Source organism: Struthio camelus, chromosome 1 (genome assembly GCF_040807025.1).
Source record: "Struthio camelus isolate bStrCam1 chromosome 1, bStrCam1.hap1, whole genome shotgun sequence".
NCBI classification, from domain to species: domain Eukaryota; kingdom Metazoa; phylum Chordata; class Aves; order Struthioniformes; family Struthionidae; genus Struthio; species Struthio camelus.
The window spans coordinates 205,853,118-205,873,899 of record NC_090942.1 but is presented as its reverse complement, the minus strand read 5'-3'; the positions used below and the strand labels follow the sequence as shown (position 1 = coordinate 205,873,899).

The 20,782-nt window shown below is 40.0% G+C and overlaps 1 protein-coding gene across 3 annotated transcripts in view; it reads left to right on the top strand.

Moving 5' to 3' along the window:
• ELMOD1 (ELMO domain containing 1) overlaps nt 1-16,879 on the top strand; it is a 59,914-nt gene extending 43,035 nt beyond the window's left edge. For all 3 annotated transcript variants that reach the window (XM_009683804.2, XM_068930344.1, XM_068930343.1), the window contains 6 exons: nt 1,399-1,528; nt 4,978-5,111; nt 6,361-6,429; nt 9,367-9,417; nt 10,939-11,072; nt 14,631-16,879. In XM_009683804.2, coding sequence (XP_009682099.1) covers nt 1,399-1,528; nt 4,978-5,111; nt 6,361-6,429; nt 9,367-9,417; nt 10,939-11,072; nt 14,631-14,803 — 691 coding nt within the window. In that variant the 3' untranslated portion in view covers nt 14,804-16,879. The remainder of the gene's footprint in view (nt 1-1,398; nt 1,529-4,977; nt 5,112-6,360; nt 6,430-9,366; nt 9,418-10,938; nt 11,073-14,630) is intronic.
• The last annotated feature ends 3,903 nt before the right edge of the window (nt 16,880-20,782 follow it).

Sequence of the window (20,782 nt, the reverse complement as noted above, 5' to 3'; positions counted from 1 at the left end):
GGCAAAATGGCTTTTTCCATGGAAAACATCGTATAGGAGATTTGACCGGTTTTAGATAGAAAGCTTTAGATAGTAAGGGTGGCTTTTTTGTATATGTTCTGCGGCTTGGAACTTAAATAACTTTTTTATTTAATTGCTTTTCTCTTCCACTGCCTGTGGTGTTCCACTCTAAACTACTCTGAGGTTATTGTGTGTGGTTAAAAACATTATTACTGTGGCTTAGCGGTGCGTTACAGCAATTTGCATGCAGTCTTGTCAGGCGTTTCAGCCTTCTTTTTAACGTAACCTTTCTGTATAAGTATAGGGTATAACAAGTGAAGCATGTAAACACTAAAAGAGGGAAGACACTGTTTAACATACTCTAAAAGGTATAACATAATAACATGAAATTGTAGCAAGAAAAAATGGCCTGATGATGACTTCTCTTATTCTGTGGATTAATCTCAAAAGATAAGCAGTGAGAATGCTTCTGCTCAGAAAATTTAGCAGTATCATAGAATGAACAAAATATTTTAGTATACTAAGCAAAACAGATGAGGTATCTAGGCAGCTTAATATTAGTTCCACAGAGTAGTGAGGATAAAGATCTAACTGTACTCCTAAAGTTCATATAGGCATTCTGATAACTTCAGATATTATAAAAGGTTTAAAAGCTCTTATTCCCATAAATACCCAAATATTCATAGGAATTTGTATGAGAAACGAAAAGCATGGAAGTTATATACTATTTAATTTGTATTTAATACTATAAAATCTTAACCTAAAACCAAATAAGTCACTTAACTTAAAGCTTTGGAAGCCGTATGGTTTTGTGTTTTGTTTTTGTTTATCTAATGATGCATCAGGAATTTTGAAAGTTTATCTACATTATAATGAAAAGAGCCCTTATGGGAATCCTTAGCATGTGAGACAAAAAAACACCCCACCTATATTGCTTCCAGTTTTTGATGACTTTGTGGGCTTTGTGGCATGGAAACAAAATGGATAGCTTTGGGCGTTTTCTAGTTCTGGTCTCAAGGCATTGTTTGAGAAGTTGCCATTTGAATGCAGGGAAAAATTCAGTGAAGTGCTTGTAGCAGGCCTTTAGAGTTTCTGTGTAGAGTCATAATAGGCCTTTAATATGTGAAAGAATTCACTGCTTAAAATAGAGAAATTCTGTGTGTGTGTGTTTTTTTTTTTTAATGAAAGGAAGTGACTAAGTGGTAAGACTGTACTGTTCACAAGGCCAGATTTAATGTAATATTGATCTTTTGGAAACTCTCTCATAGTAATTAAACTGTTGGGCTATTAATTTGCTGATGAAATGTTACTCCTGTGAATTAAATGGGTATGTACACTGTAGCACTGTTTCATGGCAGCAGATGACTTGAGTTGATTCTCTTCTTCCCACCCTCATAGGCTGGGAGTATCTCTTCAGGCCTGCCTGCTGCAGATTGTGGGGTACCGAAATCTGGTTGCAGAGGTTGAGAAGCTACGCAGAGAGCCATATGATTCAGAGAATCCGCAGCATGAAGAAATGCTTCTGAAGGTAGGTGCCTAAGAAAGACTTCCAGGAAGTCCCCTATCCCTGCCAGCCCTAATAGTCTGGTTTGTAAACCTCTTAAAAAATGTTCACAGGTATTTTCACTTTCCTACGTTATTACCTGTTTTAGGATTAGCCTACACAGAATACTAATGTAGTGTGTGTGGGTGTAATACCCACCAAGCAAGCGGCTCATTCCGTAGTTGATGAAGCCACTTAAAGCTTTTTGTTAGTTGGATGAGGTGCAGGGACTGGGTATCTACTGCTTGCTGCAGGTAGCACCAGTACATGATTAGATCTGGAAAAATAGCAATGTGTCTACTTCAGAAAACCTTTCTTGAGGGTAAGAGTATTTTTCTCTCCTGGTTGAAGTAAACAGTTTCTTCCTCAAATTTTTTTTTTTTTTTAAGGCATTGTTCACTCATATATCTCGATGGCAAGCTTTCACCATATGGGATGGGAGAGGTGGGAGATGAGGTAACTTATGTGTTTATGCTTGCCAAGTATATTTTCAAATGAAAACAAAATGAAGCCATTCTTTAGATAATAGGTGAACAGTGATGCAAACCATACCAGCTGGGTCTTACTCACTTCATACTTTGAAAAACTGTGCACTGAAGTAGATCCTCTTCCTCAAAAAATACTTTTAAAACCATAAGCAAGGAGACAAGTAGAGAGCTGTCACGTTAGAAAGAACTTGAGGAGGGAATAAAGGGGATGGAAAATAGTCTAATAACAAGTTTCAGCATTTCTTCTGATCCTTTTTCTGACCATAGCTAGTGTGAGATGTTTCAGAGAAACGGCAGAAAACATTAAATAGCTAGTGATGTACTAGCCTGTCTACAAAGCAAGCACTCTTGCAGAATTTTTGAAGATCTTATTTAAAAAAAATAAAAATCTGACATGTATTTTTTTCTTTACAAAAAATATCAAAAACTTTAAATGCTTCCTTCCCTTCCACCCACACCTATCTTTTTTTGTTTTTACAGCACATGATGATGCTATCTTCCACAATATGACTCGCAACATAGCGCCTAACACAAGTTATAGTGGGAGACTTCTGCAAAGGTTACATTAGCTACTTGCACTACCAGTCCCTTCTAAAAATTCCACTGAGCACTTTTACATCAGTTAGTGCTTATATAATAAGTTTAGAAAATTAAAAAATAAAAAAAGCTGTCTCAAATGATAAAAAGAGCACCTACAGATGCACGGATGGCTGTGTTTAAGGCTGACTCTTGTGCCTGCCTAGAATTGCTACGGTCATGGCTAGAATAGTTACTGCCAGGGCTCTATTGCCAAAACCCTTTTTCAGAAGAAACCTAACTTACTACATCTCTTCAGACCATCCCAGCACGCTCTAGTACTTAATACAAAGTACTGCATGTCACTTCTTTAGTTACTAGCAGCCCCTGAGGGTGCAACCCTCCCCTGACAGGCAGACAGCTTTGCAGGGTGGTGGGAGTCTGGCTGAGGGGGCCACAGTCTAGGGCTGCCTCTGGAGATCCACGTTCTGAGCACTAGGCAGGACCAAACAGACTCCTTCTGCTGGACTCCTACCACTGTGCAGCCAAAAAGCAAAATTCTGGGGCTAGAGAGGGACTTGCATAAAAGGGCGCATGGATTTACCCAGTGAGGAAGTCTTATCTGGAGGGCAGGCATTGTAGGTGCCAGCCTAGGATTTTGGATCCTGAAAATACGAGCTAGGTGGCTGCAACTCTACTGTGAGCTCTTGGCTCCAGGAAAGGATTCCCAAAGGCACAAAGCCCCCACATCACTAAGAGCGGGAGGTGGGGACCTGCAGGCAAGTGTCATGGGCACGGAGGAGGGCAATGTTGCAAGAGGCATCAGATGCAGGCCCTGGCTCCCTTTCCCTGCCGCCCGCTCCCTGCCAAGCAGGTTCTTAAATGTTCCTGAAAACGGCACTTTGGATGTATAATCACGTAAGCTCTTTAAAAGCATCACTGAATGGAGAATGAAAGCAGAATGGAAACTGAAGTGTAGGAGCGTTCTTAAGGGGGAGTTTAAACAGTTCACCTTACATATTAAAATGTTTAATGTTGAGAAAGGGTAGCAATATCTTCATCTGCCTCTGATTATAATCTGTGTATTAGGTACTTGTTTACGGTGTGCTTTTTGCTTTTGCGAGTTCTCATGTCAAACAGAAATCTGTCCAAGAGTTTCACTTGGTTTCTCGGCCTGGCTGGGGAAGAGTAGGCTGGCTGGCTTTCATTGCTTCTAAATATTCTGCTAAGTGATCTATGCAATGGGTAGTTCATATTATTAATGTTTATCACTTTTTCATGCTTACCAGGAGGGCATTTTATGAATGAGATAAAGATTAGCTTGATGTGATTGAACTGGTGAATGATATGTTTACTGTTAATAGGTGAATAACAAAGAAATAGCAGATGTAATTTAGTGCACGATGTAGCTGTTAAAACTTTTAAAGGTTTTACCTTTACGGTAAAGGTAAGTCACTTTACAGTTTCTGGGGTGTTTGTGTGTGAAATGTTAATACAGGTCTTTCCCCTTTGTAGTGTGTGGTGGGTGTTGGTGTGTGTGGGTTTTTTTTTTTGTTTTTTTTTTTTTTTAAAACAAGTGTGTTTCTTAAGACACTACTTGCCAATAGTAATACTCACCAATGTCTGAGGAACACCTGATTACTTAATGCCCTTTGGAAAGGGTGAATGTGTGCTATGATATGTATGCAGATAGGTATGTATTTCTCAGACACGTCAATTTAGGCTGCTTTTAGATACTTAGCAACATGATATTAGGCACTAAAGTCCCTGAGCCAATGCAGCTAAGTGGATTTATTCCAGCTGATGATCTGGCTTGGTAAATCACTTTTTTTTTTTTTCCCCCTGTTGTTGTGAGATCACTGAATGATTCACCCCTTAGTTAAATGTGAAGGTGGAAAGTGCTGTTCTTGTATGGACTTTTTTCTTTTTATGTTCCCTGATTTGCTTTTCAGCACTATGGCAGCCAAGTCAGCACTCTCAATTTGTAATCGTTTTAGAGACTTGCAAAAGATGCTGAAGAAAAGATTGCTGCAGAGCCTGAGGGAATTGAGGGCTGATTGTCTGCCACTCTGTCAGTGATTTACTATGAAAGTTCAGCTCATTCCTGATTCTGATTCCTGTAAGAATCTGCTTATGGAGGCAGATTCTAGTTTGACGCATAAAGCGTGAACAAAACATGTCCTTGTGCAAAACTCTGCAACAGTTGTAGATAAGGTTACAAGGGCCTTAGGGCTGTAGCTGAAACATCCGCAAGATTCGAGAGTGGTTTGGGATCTCCCCCAACCCCAGGGACTGCATTTGTTCATATGTGCTGGTTGCTGAAATAACAATGCAATTATGTGACCTGAGAACTCTTTTGATTTTTTTTAAAAAAAAGCAGGTTGTATTAATGTGTGGAGTTTAATCATATTCTACCTGTAATGTTTCTAGTTATGGAAATGTTTGAAGCCTAATTCGCCATTGAAAGCTCGGATTTCGAAGCAGTGGTGTGAAATTGGTTTCCAAGGTGATGATCCTAAAACAGACTTTAGAGGGATGGGTCTCCTGGGCTTATATAACTTGGTGTAAGTATGTTTCTTATAGATGTACTTGTGTCTGAAGTTGTGAAAAGTCTGCACACAGTGCTGCTTTTCTGCCTTTTTTTTTTTTTAAAGTCTATAGGACCAAATTCTGAACATTAGGGATTCATCTCAAAAACTGAAAAAAAAAAAATTGTTTTCCAGTATAATTGTTTGGATTGTGGGGTTTTTTCTTCTCTTCTAGAGGGTATCTTCTTTTAGTATTCCTCACTTAACTAGGTTATACAGATTGCTAAGCCCTTTTTAGGAGTTCTGTGAAAGTTAGCGCTCTCTTCCCGCAAGTAAAAAAACTAAAATGTATTTTTATCAATATCTAGATGTCTAAACAAAATACCCTAGCAGTGCTTAGGTGGGAGGTTTATATTGCTGCTCAGCTTTCCTCTTTTGCAATTTCATTTTGAATTCCTGGGCAAAATGCTTGAAATGCAGCCACTGATGGTAGACTTCTGTAATTGGGCTACTTCCTCAGTTTACTTCAGTATCCAAAACTAAGCAATAACTTTAAATAACTATTGCCTTCTGCCTCACATACAACAGATATTTAGTATCGTATTTGTGTTTGGTAATTTAGGAATCGGTCAGTATCTGTGATCTTCTCTTTTTCTCCAGCCCCTGTATTTACATCAGATCTTTATATAACTTAGAAAGCAGGTATTTTAAGAAATGTTTCCGTGTGTGGGTGTGGAGGGGGGGGGGGGGAATATTTTCTGCTTTTGCAGATTAAAGGACACAAATTCACTAACAGTGCGCATGTCACTTTATAGCAAAGCTCAGTTAAGGATCTGGGCTCTTGACTCTTTCGAACTTCCATTCAAAATCTCTACCACTTATTTTATGAGTCATCAGACAGACTAAGAAATTTTTGGTTAACAGATCTGCCAGACTGAGAAGTCCAACTGCTTTATCTCAAGCTCAGCAGCCAACGTGCTCTAGCAATAAGAAACTGGTCATCTATAGACCATGTAGAAAGGGAGTACGGTACCGCACATCCATTAACAAGTTATAGGATTGCACTCATAATTTGAGGTTGGGCTGCTTCTGTCTTTAATGGTTGAGGAGTAGTTTAATGAATTCAGCATGTTAAATGTTGTTCACATTGCCTAACACCCTTAGTGACCCTTTAAGGGGCTGGGCATGGTGGGTGTGGATATGGTGTGTGCATCTTGGATTATAACCCAAGAATGATTTTATTTTCTGTCTTTACCACTTGACCCTAACTGTTATATATCTGCAGGTATTTTGCTGAATGGGACACTGGGATAGCTCAGCAAGTTCTTTCTGATTCTCTTCAGCCTAAATACAGGTAATGCTCGAGGCTAGAAAAAATTAGCTAATTAGGTAATGCAGTGCATACTGTTTTAGGGTGGGAGCTGGTTTTTGTTTTATTGGGCATAGTCTCTAAGCATATCTGTTTCCAAGTGTTGATCCTGAAAGATAATCAAATCCAAGAGGCAAACTTACATACTGAATTGTAGAAAGAGTTAAACTTAGTGTTAACTATTTTAACTAACTTCTAATATCAAGTGATTTTATTTTTTATTTACTTTTAATTCTTTTGTCTTTTCATAATGAAGGGAAGTCACTAAGAAGGAACTAAGGTATCCTTTTTCCTTTCTTCTTAGTTTTGTGAGACTCTACATGTAAATAAAGATCAAACTGTGCTACAATTTGACTTATTGTAAACTGAAAATCTTTGATGCAACACCTTCAAAAGATCCCCATTCCTTTCTCTAAATACTGCAGTTTTAGCCCAAATGACCTGATGGCACAGCGTTGGGTATATCTGAGTATGATAATCCATGAAGAATAAAATTGACCTTGTTTGAGGTAGTTCAAGCACCTTATTTTAGTTCTGTCTAGTAATCTATATTTGGTAATTTTTTACCTTTTTGTAGAAAAAGATTAAGCCGTGCAAATACTATGAAAGCAGCAGTGACTCTGACTTGATAATCAAAAGTAGTCTAGGTCAAGAATTTAGGTTAGCTCAGCTGAAAAACCCTTCTGTTTATGTTCCCTTTAGACCAATCATTAGTCATGGTATCCAATCTGGCTAGTCCAATGTCCTGTCTTTTGAGGGATCAATAACAGGTGCTTTTAAGGGGCAAAAACTTTGTATTGTGAACTATTTTATTACAGGAAGCTCATTCCATAATTGGTACAGGGGATAGTGGGGGATATACCTCTTAACCAGTGCCATAGCATTGGGTGCCTCAGAAGACTTTTTCCCTTCTACCGCTTGTATTAGGTGTCAGTACAGTAGGTCCATGTCTGAATCCTGCAAAGTTTTTGATCTCCTCAATATTTTATAGCTTAATTCCCCATGGTAATTCTGTGACAAAAAAGCACTGGGTGACGGCTAGGGGAAATATAAACCCAACAGACTTTGAGCCCGAGAGTCAGTCCTCAGATTTTTTTGTCTGGGGTTTCTTTTAAATAACAGCATTCACCCTTTTCTACAAGCACCTCCAGTTTGGTCTTCCCTTTGTATATAGTGTTGCCCATAGCTGATTTTTATTAATATAAATTATGTGAGTTATATACATTCATAATTATGTATAAAATTAATGAACAGGGATTCCATGATCCTTAAACTGCATTATGGGAAATAGCCAAGAATTCTCATTTAAATGTTTGAGATTTACATGGCAAACTGAAGCCCTCTCAATTTCCATCTTTTTCTTTCTTTCTTTAACAGTACAACTGCACAGACACTGAGTATTCAGTGCTGTGGCTGTGAGGCAGGGTATCCCATTAGTGTTCTTCATTTACGTGTTTGAGTACCAAGGACTGTTTTGGAGTGCTGTATTTGAGCATGTGTGTTTTTTTTGTTTTAATAATCTCTTGAAAGAGCATTCACTAGAAGATAGAAGCTGCTAGTGAAGCCTTTGGTGTTTTTTTTCTAGTGTGGTTGCTTAGCAGCAGTGTTGGTTTCTGATGTGATTATGATCAATGTAGTTCCTATTTCTGTTGAACTGTATTACTTGTCCACATCCTAAATTTAGCATCTTTTTTTTTTTTTTTCCCCTTCCCACATTTGTGGGGGAAGGGAGGGGAGTATTTTGTTTTTGTGTTTTTGATTGATGTTGGGCCACAGCCTATAAAGGTGACAAGATTTTGGAGAATGAGTATAGACTTGCATATTCTCATTCACCAAACCGTTAGGAGATTCAAAGGCCTACACAGGCAGGACATGAACGTTCAGGTCAGGAGGTATGTTAACTTTCTAGCAGCACTAACGCTCAGTGACAACAGTTCTTAAAATACTATATTTGCATGAAATTTGGGGATTTTTGTTAGTGTAATATATTTTTACCATAACTCAAGTATGGTCTAAGAATATGTTCATGCATAGTTGCCTGTAAATCGGGGTCTAAAGCCTGCCATGCTTAGACCTTACTGAAGCAAAATTCCTGTGGGTTTCGCTCAATTGTAGCTCAGGGTCAGTTCCTGTCTGCTTTTAGCTGGTGGCAAATGCAGCCACTGACTTCTACTAAACTTCTGTGCAAGTAGATACAGCTAAACTCTAGTTAGTGGAGTGTCTTTTGACTGACAGTTGCATGATGCAGTGCTCTCAAATGAAAACATTGAACAACAGAAAGTTATTTAAAATTAAATGGTTCCCTAATTAATTCTATTTTGAGAGGCACCTTCTGTGCCATTGAAAAGCTCTGCATTATTGTGCTAAGTAGTATGAAATAGTGTGTGCGTGTGTGGCTTTTTTTTCTGTAGTGTGGTCTCTGATTTGGTTGCACAGATAAACTTCCTATCAGAGGAGTATTTTTCATGTTTGCCTCAAGTGCGTCATGTCTCCAGTGGTGAACATCGTGTATATCTTGGAAAACGCAAAGGGTGAAAATCCTGTTTGGTTAGTTAAAAGAAACATTGTATTTTCAACGCTTCATGTAGTTCAAACTTAGCTGGGGCGGATCATCTTTGTGGTCAGTATAGGGAAATAACTGACTTTTATTGAGAGTTTTGTAGCCACATACTTTGTAAATGGTGAAAAAAAAAATCATCAGAGATGCCATAAAGCAGGTAAGTTACCCCTTTCAAGCCATTTTAAGTCAGTCCTTTCAGTAAGAAACAGAGTTAAATGTGATTAGTCCTGCCAATGGAGCAAAAAATATAATCTATGTCCACTTAACGTAATAGTGTAAAACAAATTGAAATTGAAAAAACTTATCAGTTAGCAATGCAAGGCAACATCTGGATGACTTTTTTCTTTTTCCTCCCTCCCCAGCCAATTCAGTAAAGCTGAATGGGAGAAAAAAAGGTTCGATAAGGCAATTGGGTAAGTTTAAAGTCATACGTTTAAAGCTGCTACAAACAAAACTGTTGTCAATAACACTGTATATTTGAGTGGAAGTTTCCTGACTGCATTTTTAAGGAAACTTCAGTATATGGACTCTAACACATACTATCTTTGTAAATCAAGGTGTGGCTAGGATTACAGGAAAAAATGTCACTTTTAAGTAATAATTGGCGAGGGGAAGAAGCTTGCAGCAAGGAGAAGCTTTTTGTGTGCTATGTATAGTGCAGTTATGAATGTCTAATTCTTCTTAATATGCAATGTGATCAGGTCTCACTTCTGACTGTCAGAAACAGATTCTGATGTGCTTTCAGGTAAGTATAAAAATAGGGAAGAAATCCTAGTGAGGAGCTATACCTAGTGAGGTATAGCTATATTCATGAGTACAGAACTGTATTTTCCGTAACGAGCGTGTTTGAGAAACTGTAATACAACATTTTAATGTCCATAGCAGGGTCTCAATGAAATGAAATTTCATTGTTCTGTGAAACTTCCCAATAGGCTGCCTGCTGCTGGTAGCTTCTGAATGTTCTTGCTCCTGCAATATGTCAAAGGTTTAAAAATATAAAATCAAAAATACAAATTTTAGCTTGCTTAACAGTCATAACTGGAAAATACCTAAGCCAGATTATATATGACAACTGTTTTTAAAAATTGCTGCATAGCTAAACGTATTTGCTTCTGTCTCTAAATGTCAGCATGGGACGTGCATGTTTCCTTGAAATGGTCACTGCCAGAAAGTACTTTCCCTTTTCCCTCATTGAGTTCTTTATGCAACAGGCTCACAAATTAAGAAGTGACTTCCAATTTTTTATTTTGTTGTACCTAAAAAATACTTTTTCTAGTTAATACACCCTCTTAGCAAGACAGGGTTTTGCTCCATCAAAGCATGATGGAGAGAGAAATAGGTCTTTACCTGTTTTCTGGCCTGTATAGCTAGTTTCTGTTGGGAAGAAACTGGAGTCAACACAGCTGATTCTTCTCACATGGCTGAAAAGCATGTGAAATGTCTCTTATAGGCAAAAGTCTTTGTAGGTCTGATTGCCCAAACCTTATGTTCCTAACGATGGGTAAGGAATTACAGTTGGACAGACAGGTTGAAACAGTAAATAACTGGCCATGCTGCAAACAAAGCCATCATGAGGCGTGTCAACCCTGACTCAAAGCAAGTCCAGGAGCTCAGGGACTTTTAGCCTTGGTGGTCTTTCACAGAAATGAATCTGTGCTGCTCCACTGAAAATGGCTGGTGTGATGAGGAAACTCCTGTTTTCACTATGGCCACTTGCTTCACTAGCACAGCGTTGCCATTATAGTGTACAAAGCAGACAGGAAAAACGTCTGTCTTGTTTTCCACCCCCTTCCTCAGCCCCTCTTTGGAAGCTCATCAGAAGCAAGAGAGAATTAATGCGCCTCAGTTGCACTTGCAGTGTTGTCAGAGTTTCTTCTAGCATGCTGAAAGAAGTCAAACTACCTCTAAATGTTGCTGCTCTCTTTTTCTTACAGCTACTCTTTTGCTATTGTGGGCATTAACATAACAGACCTGGCATACAATCTGCTTGTGAGCGGAGCTTTGAAGACCCATTTCTACAATGTCGCCCCAGAGGCACCAACACTAATACACTTTCAACAGACCTTCTGTAAGTTGGGGGCAGAGGTGGGGACTATAACTAGCTTGTCTTCCTACTATCAGTTTTTCATCACCCGTTGCTTTTTTAATTGTTGTTTTACAGTAGTGGCAAGTCCTGCAAACCTGTTGACACAGCACAGCTGCTATCACACTTGTTTTGCTATCTGGTCTCTAGAAAACTTGGACCCAGTTTTTAGTTGTGGTGTATATCACCACCAAACCAAGGGGTGAAAAAAACAGTTTGGCCCAAACTAAAGTGACCTTTTATATGCCTCAATTGGCTTTAAATAATAGGAAAAGGTAAATAATAAGAAACTAAAGAGCTTTGAAATGTTGTTTTTCTGTAAAGCCATCTGCCTCTTAAGATACCCACATATAAATTCATGTGTTTCCCTGCGTCTTTCAGTAGATTCCTCCCCCTCAGGAGTAATGCTTTTCTAGCCCCTCTAACTGTATTTGAGCATCCCCTTGAAGCGCAGACCTGCTGTGCGTCCTTGCCAGAACAGCACTGCAGCAGGAGCTGCACCGTGGCGGAGGTGCAGCACAAAGCGTGCAGCACACAGAGGGTTTGATGGGGAAGTCCCCTCACAGCCCCAGTAATGTGGTAGACGTGCTCAGTGCTCCAGTACTTCAGTGCAATCAGTGAATTGGAAATGAGGTTTTACTTTTTAACGTAAGCATTAAAAACACTTTAAGGACATAAGAAACCTTTAGGAGATGAGAAAGGGGAGGAGGAAGGTGGTTTTGAAGGTGGGATAGACCCAACTAAATGGGAAAAAATGGCAATCTTTTGTAATTTCTAGGTCAGTAGGTGGTGGGGCGGGTGAATGTTCTGTTTTTTTTAACTTTGCAAGTTGAGTTGTTTTGTTTTTAAGGTTGTAGTAAGATTCTTTATTTTTAAAACGAGAACTTGTATTTTGTTTCAGCAATATTTTCTGTTTGCTTGACTGGATAAATAGCAAATAATGTCCTGTGCATCTCTCATTTAATAATATAGGCCTTTTGGAACCAGGTTGCCATTTAATAAGACTCACTTACCCCACATCTTCCATGGACAGTTCCCATACCCTAACGGAGGTCTCCCTTTCGTGATTGCTTTTAGGTTGCTGGCCTGGCTGAGACTGGCTGGTAGTTGTTCAGGACAATTTACTGGGTAGGCTTCTTCCACCCCAAATGACTCATAAATGTCTCTGCCTTTGTAGGTGGCTGGCTTGATAAAATAGATAAATATCTGTCTAAGTATCCACTTGAGCATATTTTTTCTTTGAGGGGGCTGCTCTGTCTTTTGATTCACCAAATCCCTGGCCTGCTCATGTCCTCCTGAGCTGAGCAGCTGTGTCTAGTAGGGCAGGTCTGACTCTCCTTTCCTATCATATCCTTGGTTCATTGTTGGTTTGGGGTTTTTTACTTTATTTTTATTTTTCTTTCCCAGGTTTAACATCCCCCATCACTGAAGCTTGGGGTAGAGACATGTTTTAGTACCTTTACTGGATCTTTTTGGCAATGCTGAAGTCTCTGCTGCAGGTAGCCCTGTTCTGCTGGCCAAGCCTGGGGCAGTCCCTGCACCGGCGTGTCCCCCGCAAGGAGCAGCGTTCCCATCCCCACACTATCCCTGGACAGGAGCTGCTCTTGACAGCTCTTCCCAGGGCAGCCCACACGTGTATGAGTTAGAGCAGGATAAGACTTGCACCCATCTCTGGTGCAGTAATGGGACGGTAGAGGTGCTTGGATATTCCTACACACTCTCCCTGCCATTGCAGGAGAAACTTGATGTTATTAGATGGACGTTATTGAGAGAGATCTTTTTTTTTTTTTTGCCCTTCCTGGAGCAAGGAGAAGGATGCTCTTTTCTAGAGAACGTCTGTTTTTGGGTCTGACAACTCCCTGCTCTTCTGCTCTCAGGGTTTCTCTCCCCTCTCCTGCCTCAGTCATTCTAGATTTCCCTTAATTTAATATTAAAAGGAAAATATTGGCACACCATTAGGCTGCAGTAAATGGCTACAGGCTGTTGGGCTGACCTGGACAGCTGGTTGCATTGCCCAGTCAGCACCCTTTCTCATGATGGTTGCACTACATGGACCTCCTAAATGCTGGTGCATCATGTTTCCCCTGCACCCTTTTGCTCCCCTGGACTTTAGGGACAGACACAACCCTGACAATTGAATTTGGCCTATTGTTCTTGGGTACTGTTGCCTTCTTTTGACAGTACAAGCAGGGCACTGAACTGTATAGCTCTGGGGCACGCTGAGCACAACCACTGCTGAAGTACAGAAGGTACCCCTTGTAAGTCTCCCAGAGTTTTTTAGGTGAAGACCTAAAAGTAGTGTTTTGCCTTTATGTCGTAACTTTAAAGGGGTTTTACTGAGCTGTTCTGCAAAAGAAACGTCTCTTAGAAGTATATCTTCAAATCTCTTCCAAATATTTCAAGAGTCAGAGGCCGTTTCATTCCAGCTGTGGTACAATAGAAGTAAATGGATAGAAGCAATTAATCTACTTCACAACAGATGCTGTGTGCTTCCCAGAGTACAGAAGATTTATTTGACCATTTTGCTGTATTGGAATGGAAGATCAGGCTCTATACGTTGTCTGCTGTGAGAGTTAGGATCAAGAGGTGGTGTCTAGCTCACTGAAGCCCTAGTGAGAGATATAACATTTTCTTTCCTCTCAGTGGTTCCTCCACAATGCAGAGATGGCATAGAACTGAGATGGTAAAGGGCCTTAATCAGAGCCTGTATATTCAGTCCACTTCATGACTAAGTTTCTTCCCAATGTAAGGATATTTAAACAAAGTCAGGTAGTTCTTCGCATCATGTTGTTGGCCTTTCCAGGATCATACGCATAAATGTTCAAGTTCCTTGCAAAGTTATGGGCACACAACAGAAGTAAAACTCTGTGTGAGGAAGAAGTGTTAATACAGCAAGATGTGGCACTGTTGCATTACTTACCAATACACTGTTTTTATTGGCGAGTAAGTGTTATTCTTATGCTGAAATAAGTGAGGCAAAATGTGAGGAAAAAGGCTGTTTGAAATCTCATCAGCAGCATCTTCCCCGGCTTTTATACTCATTAGCTTAATGTGTAGTGCGTGCATCGCTTAACCAAATAAAATCAACAGTTCAGCATCTATATGTCGAGACACTTAGTGGCTTCTTGTATTTACTGGGAGAAGTTCTGCTATTGCATTCATTACATTTTGGGCTTGCCAGTCAGCGAGCCTTCTAAAAAGGCTTATCTAAAACTTGCTGTTGGGAAATGTTCCAAAGTCCAGGAAGCCTTTTTAAGCATATGATTAGAGGGTTTCCTTAAATGGAATGCCAACTGTTGTCTGATAACTCAGCACTGGTAGCACTGCTGCTATGGCAACAAATTCTTGCCATTTGTTTTAGTTTCTTAAGATAACTGTTATGCAGTGTTGCAGCAGAAGTCCCAGAGGTGTTTAGTCTGACCTTTGTAGCTTCATGAAGTATCAGACCTCAGGAACCAGTGCTCTGTGTGTACATTGTAGTCCTTGCAGGTTTCTTTTTAATTCTTATATAACATTTTTACCTAGTGTATTTCTTTTTCATAGGCTACTTAATGCATGAATTCCACAAATTCTGGATTGAAGAGGACCCACTGGACATAATGGAGTTCAATCGTGTCAGAGAGAAATTTCACAAGCGAGTCTTGAAACAGCTCCAGAACCCAGAGATGGCTCTGTGCCCTCATTTTGCTGCATCGGAAAGCTTAATCAATATGTAGTTGTTCACTTGATTTTATTTGAAAACACTGCCTCACTCTTGTGTTAGATCACTGTTTAGACCATCACTGACATACTGAATGACCATGAAGATTGTATGCATGTTTTTGGTGCAGTATTCATCTATTTTTGTCATATATACTGCTAGATCCCCTTTCTCTTGTTGGGGATTTCTCATTTTAAATGGGTGCTCATATTGCGGCATTATGCAGTGTTACATTCTGAATTAATGTCCAAGTATCAGAGTGTTTTCTATTTTTTTAGACTTTCCTCATAATTCAGCATTGAAGAATTGAATTGTATTTCTCTAGCTGTGTTTTTGTATATGTGGAATAATTAGTTGGATCTTGTATTGTGAAAGCTTTTTAACTTCCTGATATGTTTTAAGATACACTCTGCTTGAAATGCCAGGAGTTATGTTTGGACATCATCTAGAAGACAATGCGCATAATTAATCTGATGCAGATTAACACATTAAAGTCCAATTTTGTCCATGCAGCCATATATGCTTAATGCAGAATTTGAGGCTCATAAAATACAAGCTTCAGTGAGAATACTTTATGGAGAATTACAATATGACTCCACAGCTGCATGAACACCAAATGATCTCGCAATGCTAATATGTTTAGTGAAGTGCAAGCACTCACAAATGGGTACTGGCAGGGGCCAAAAATCACATGATCAGGCTGTTGTCACCAACACCACCAAGCATGGTCTCAATTCCTGCACAACCCTTTGGATATACAGGGGTTAGTGTTCTGTGTCACGTATTGGAAGGCAACATGATTTGATCATGTTGTGCTCGGTGAATTCAGGGGAGCAAATTTCTCTCCCCTCTCCCCCCCCACCTCTACTACTGAAAACATTGCTTGGGTTGTTAGCTCAGTTCCAAAGAACTGGGAGAAATAATTGATAAGAAGGTTTAGAGCAAAACTACCTGAATTTGCCAGACTACTTTAAAAATAGAATGGCAAACTGCCTTTTTTTTCTTACAAAAAAAAAAAAGTATATATATAAATGCATAAGTGTTTGACACCAAGATTATGTAGTATATTGAATGACATCTACCATGGCATTTCATACCCATGGTATTTTTTACCTTCTAAACAATCAATTTTAGTATTATACGTTTGTGTAAATCACTTGCCTATTGAGAGTAAATTTTGAGTAGTGTCCAACTACTTGTGAATTATATGAATAAATTATGTCATTCTAAACTGAAGCACTGTGGGTTTTATTTTTGAGATATGCAGGAATACAGCTGAAAGCTGTTGAGCTTTAATGGGTCAGGTAAAAGGGGATATAACAGATTTGTGGTGTTTCCATGGTCTGAAAAGTGGTCTGAGCTTATTCCAAACTCCATTCAAATGCTTTGAGAGTTTCACCATGACTCACATGCACCTTGGATCATGATCTTTATGCTATTTCTCCTTATAGCTTTGGCAATAACTTTTTTCTTTTTTTAAGTGGTTGAATTTTTTGAAGAGAAACTTCTCGTTAGTTCCTGGGGCTTTTATTTCGCGACTTCAGAAATGAAATGGGGCTTGTTTGGGAGGATTGAGGGGAGAACTTCTCTGTAGGACTAAGCTACTCTTTGCCAAGTTTATCAGCAAGACTCAATGGATGTTAGGATAAGTGGTCTTCTCTAGTGGACTTTGGAAATACTAGATGTTGCATATCTTGCATGAAAATACGAGAAAAAAATTGTGCATGCTTAACATTAGCATGATTTGGAAAATAGTTATTTATAATACATAAAATATTAATGACTACTTTGCAGTGATCTTGGAGCCTCTCAAATACACTTTAAGCAGTGCTTTTCATCGTTTCAAAGCTGGAATCTCTTGCATCCTTTCCATCTCCCGCTATTTGACTTTAGTTTCTCTTTGATTTTTTTTCAATCTGCACTATCCTTAAAATCTCAGGAGGATTGCGTTGCTTTATTTTTAATACTCTGTACTGGAGTTCATGGGTGCAAGTGTAGAGGTCTCTGTTACCTGTTTACTGGTGTGATCTTCTCAGTTGTTATGCCTTGTCTCAAGGTGTTAACTTGAAATAAAATCAGAAGATGTCATCTGGCTCTGTGTCAGATTGTGTCATTATAATACAGCTGCTTTGGGTGACTGTTTTTACTAGCTTGCAGGGAGATGTATTTAATGAAGCTAAACATGAAACTTCCTTCTCTCTTAGAGACCCTTCATGCTGGTGTCTAGGGATCTATTTTACTGCCCGCGTGCTTCAGCTTGCACTGGGGACATTCTTGCTCTTAAAATTCTTGTAATAGGCTGGGGCAAAGTGTGTCCTTGTCAAACTGTCTCTGTGCTGTTGGGAGAGGGTATCTGGCTTTGTAACTTCCTCCCTCCCTCCCTGGGTGACGCTACCTCTTACCATGATGAAGATCTAAACTTTGCTTTAAAAAAGTAATAATTTATATTATCGTTGATACCCTCATAGGTTACAGTTTGGAGAGGTAACCTATGAGGAACTGGATGCTGCTCTTCCTACGGAGGAGAAAATAGGAAAAACAGCAAAAAATTTAAAGATTGTTTTGAAGAAAATAGAATCCATAATTATAGTCACTGCAGAAGACAAGTTTTGGCATAGCAGCAGAAAAGGTTTAGGTTGACTATTTAATTTTGAAGACCTTCCCACAGCCTTATTGCTGTGCTTTACCTGCAATCTCCTCTTCTGCAGGCTTTTATGAAGCAGGCTACAGTAGTGCCAAGGGAAGCTGTTAACCCTGCACAGCACGGGGACCAGGTTTGCTTCTCAAGAGCCGCAGTTGCACACACCACAGCGAGTGCAGTCCAGCTGTTTCCTGCAGCAGCATTGAAGCTGCACTGGAAGATTGCCTGTCATATAAAGGGTGTTAGTCCATTGCCCTCATAAATGGAAGAGCAATCTTTAAAAGCACTTGTACCTGCTGCTGTGTGGTCAGTGCTGTGCGCCTTGCACGGCACTGCTTAGTGGTGCTGGCTGAAGCAGCTTGCTGCAAGTGGAGAGTTTTCAGCATGTTCCTAGTTGAAATAACTGTTGTTAGATGGAGCAGCAGATATGCAAACAGAACACTACTGCTTGGGAGTAATGAATCCGGATCTGCTGCTTCTGACTCTAAGGATTAGTGGTAGCATAGTGCAGGTGTTATTTTCCTTTATGCAGTTGGTATCATTTCATTCTCAGTCCTGCCCTTTGCGGGTTGTGGTTATCTTTTAACATTTCCTTTGAAATGAACTGTCCATTTGTGTTGTAATGTGGCTCATGGCTTTGACCTTTGCACAGGAGCAGTCGACAGCACAGAGTTATCCACTAGTAAGGGCTTGCAAATCGAGGCATTCCTGCATGAGCTCTAGAGGAAGACTCAGTCTGCAACTCTGCCGCTCGGCTGGATCCAGCTGAGGGAAGAATCAGCTCCAGGCTGAAATAGCAAGCATATGCAGTTTTATAAATGCTTAATTCAATGTTTGGTATAGTTTTTGGGGAATATGGGACCTCTGTATATATGTCCCTTTGTCCTCCAGTTGGTCCTGACAAGCTTGATATTGTCAATATATTACAACTTTGGTCATCACAGGAAGATTCTTCTGTGAATGACTCTCACAATCTCTGATTTTCAGAGAACTGATCTATTTTCTTTGTATATGCCTAATCATCTTGATTTTCATCTCTCACTCGGAATTTGGTCAGTGTGAGCTAGAATTTTGCGCTAATGGATCCTTAGGCCATGCTGAGAAAAACAATATGGGTCACCTCTGTACACTTGGGTTTGCAGCATGGTGCAGCTAAAAATCACATGTATTATTAAAATAGATATTTTGCAGAAAACAATCCTGAAACAGATAAGGAAATGAAATATTCATTGTTTTCCTTGGTTCACAGCAGTGCAAGTCTTCTATAATACTTGCCAAAGATTAGAGAGGAGTCTTTTATAAGATCGTGTAGAAATATAGTAGGATAGGCTTTGTGCGTTCCCCTGTGAACAGCACACATAGGAATCAGGTCATTAGTTATTCTAGTACAGAAACATGTTCTTCTCTATATAGAACTATAATTAGAAAGGCAGATTTAGCTATAAAACCTCTGAGCAAGAACTTGGTACAGCAGCTTGGATCACAATGAACTATGGAGAATGGCAGAGGGCTTGTTGTTTATGTTGCTGTGTTCCTAGACCTGTATTGAAGGGCTACAAAAATATACAACTAAAAGATGGCCTATGCCCCAAAGAGTTTACAGTCTTAAGCAAGAGAGGTGAGTAAGACATGGGAGCACAGGAAAATCAATAGGACAATACTTATCATCTCAGCAAAGCAAAGCAGCACAACAGGAGTTGGAGAAAGGGATGCAAGGAAGCTTGCTTTTTGTTCATGGGCAGTTTTTACCAATTACAAGGGCAGCCAAGGACAGTACATGGAGATAACTGTGAAAAAAAAGATGAATGGACAACACAGCATGGCACTATGGGCATACAGGAAAGGAGAGTAGACATATCCGTGGTGGATAGAATATGACTGGGAAGGTCCATGACAGAAAAACAGTCTGGAGTGAGAGAGAGCACAATGCTGAAGGAGCAATCCATGGAGAGTCTGGCCTGATTAACGCAAGCTGCTGCGGTTAACCCAGAGAGCTTGGCAAGGGCTATATGGCAGAGTCCTGAACGGGTCTGAGTATGGCAACATGGCCTGTTCCAGGCCCTGAGAAGATGAAGACAAGCTGGGGGCAAGTTTTACCTCTGCGAATGAATAGGAGAAGCAGTGCTTATTAAGAGAGATGAGGCAGGAAGTATCAACAAGATTTATACACAGCCTAGATGTAAAGACCTGAAGAGAGTCTAGGGATAGAGGTGGTCATGGTCTAAAAACAGGTTGGGAGTGTTCTTTGCATCTGGAAAGAGCTCTGAAGCTACAGCAGGCTGTAACATAGACATTAGGATAAAACTCTGGAACAGATAGAGCTCTGTGTCTCAGAGCGAGAGCCTATCCATGGACAAAATGTTGAAGCAGGAAAAAAAATAAAATGACCAATGACAGAGCCCCCGGGAAAGGTTCTTCTGTATGGCTTGTGGCAGGAATGATCAAAAAAGTGCGAGGCAGAAAAAGGATAGTCTCAGAAGCTAAAGGGAGACCAATGCTAAGAAATTGCTGTGGTCACCTATGTCAAAGGCAACTGACAGCTAAGTGCCCTACCTATCTATTCCTCTGTGATACGCTCTGTTTCTGATGCACGTAATGATGCGTTTCTGAAGAGTGGTACAAGCATTGTTTAAATTACCATGAAATGTATTCCATTTCCTTATTCTTACAAGTGCCTCTGGCTTTAAGAAGTAAACTATGTCTATTTTAAAGCCTATCAGCCTCTTTACTGAAAAAAAATCTCCTCTCAATCTCTATCTTCTTTCACCTCCTTATTGCTAAATGGGATCCATGGTCACAATCCAACTGAAGAGAGTCGACTGCAGCTGCATGCGTGCAGTAAGAGGCACCTGTACAAAATGGCAGCAACAGAAGGGGAAATCCAAGTCTACAGAAGGACCAGAAACGAGAAACTGGGAAGAAAAGCTCGTGAAAGATCAGCAGAGAGAAGGATGTAGCAGAGAGAAGGAAGCAAAGGAATATGGTTTAGCTATGTAGGCACTGGAGAAGGACAACAGGCAATGGATCTGACAGGAAGGGGTAGAGCTCTAAAAGGCAGCATTAGGGCTGGGGTGGGAGCAAACGGGAAGGCCTAACTGAAGGCACAGCAGTCATCACAAGGCAGAAAGATGTAAGGCAGTAGAGCTGGTGGGAGCTTTGCAAGGGAAGATGTTGGAAAAGGGAAGCAAAACATAGAGGAGGAAGAGATATGAAAATGGCAGTGAAAGTAACTGCAGAGTAACTAAGGGTGAAGTAAAGGGCTGGACTCCAGCTGTGTGTTAGCCTGGCTGAGAAGTTAGTAAATGGTCAATAACATAATAACAGATTCAGTAAAGCAATTTGTGCAGACAATGA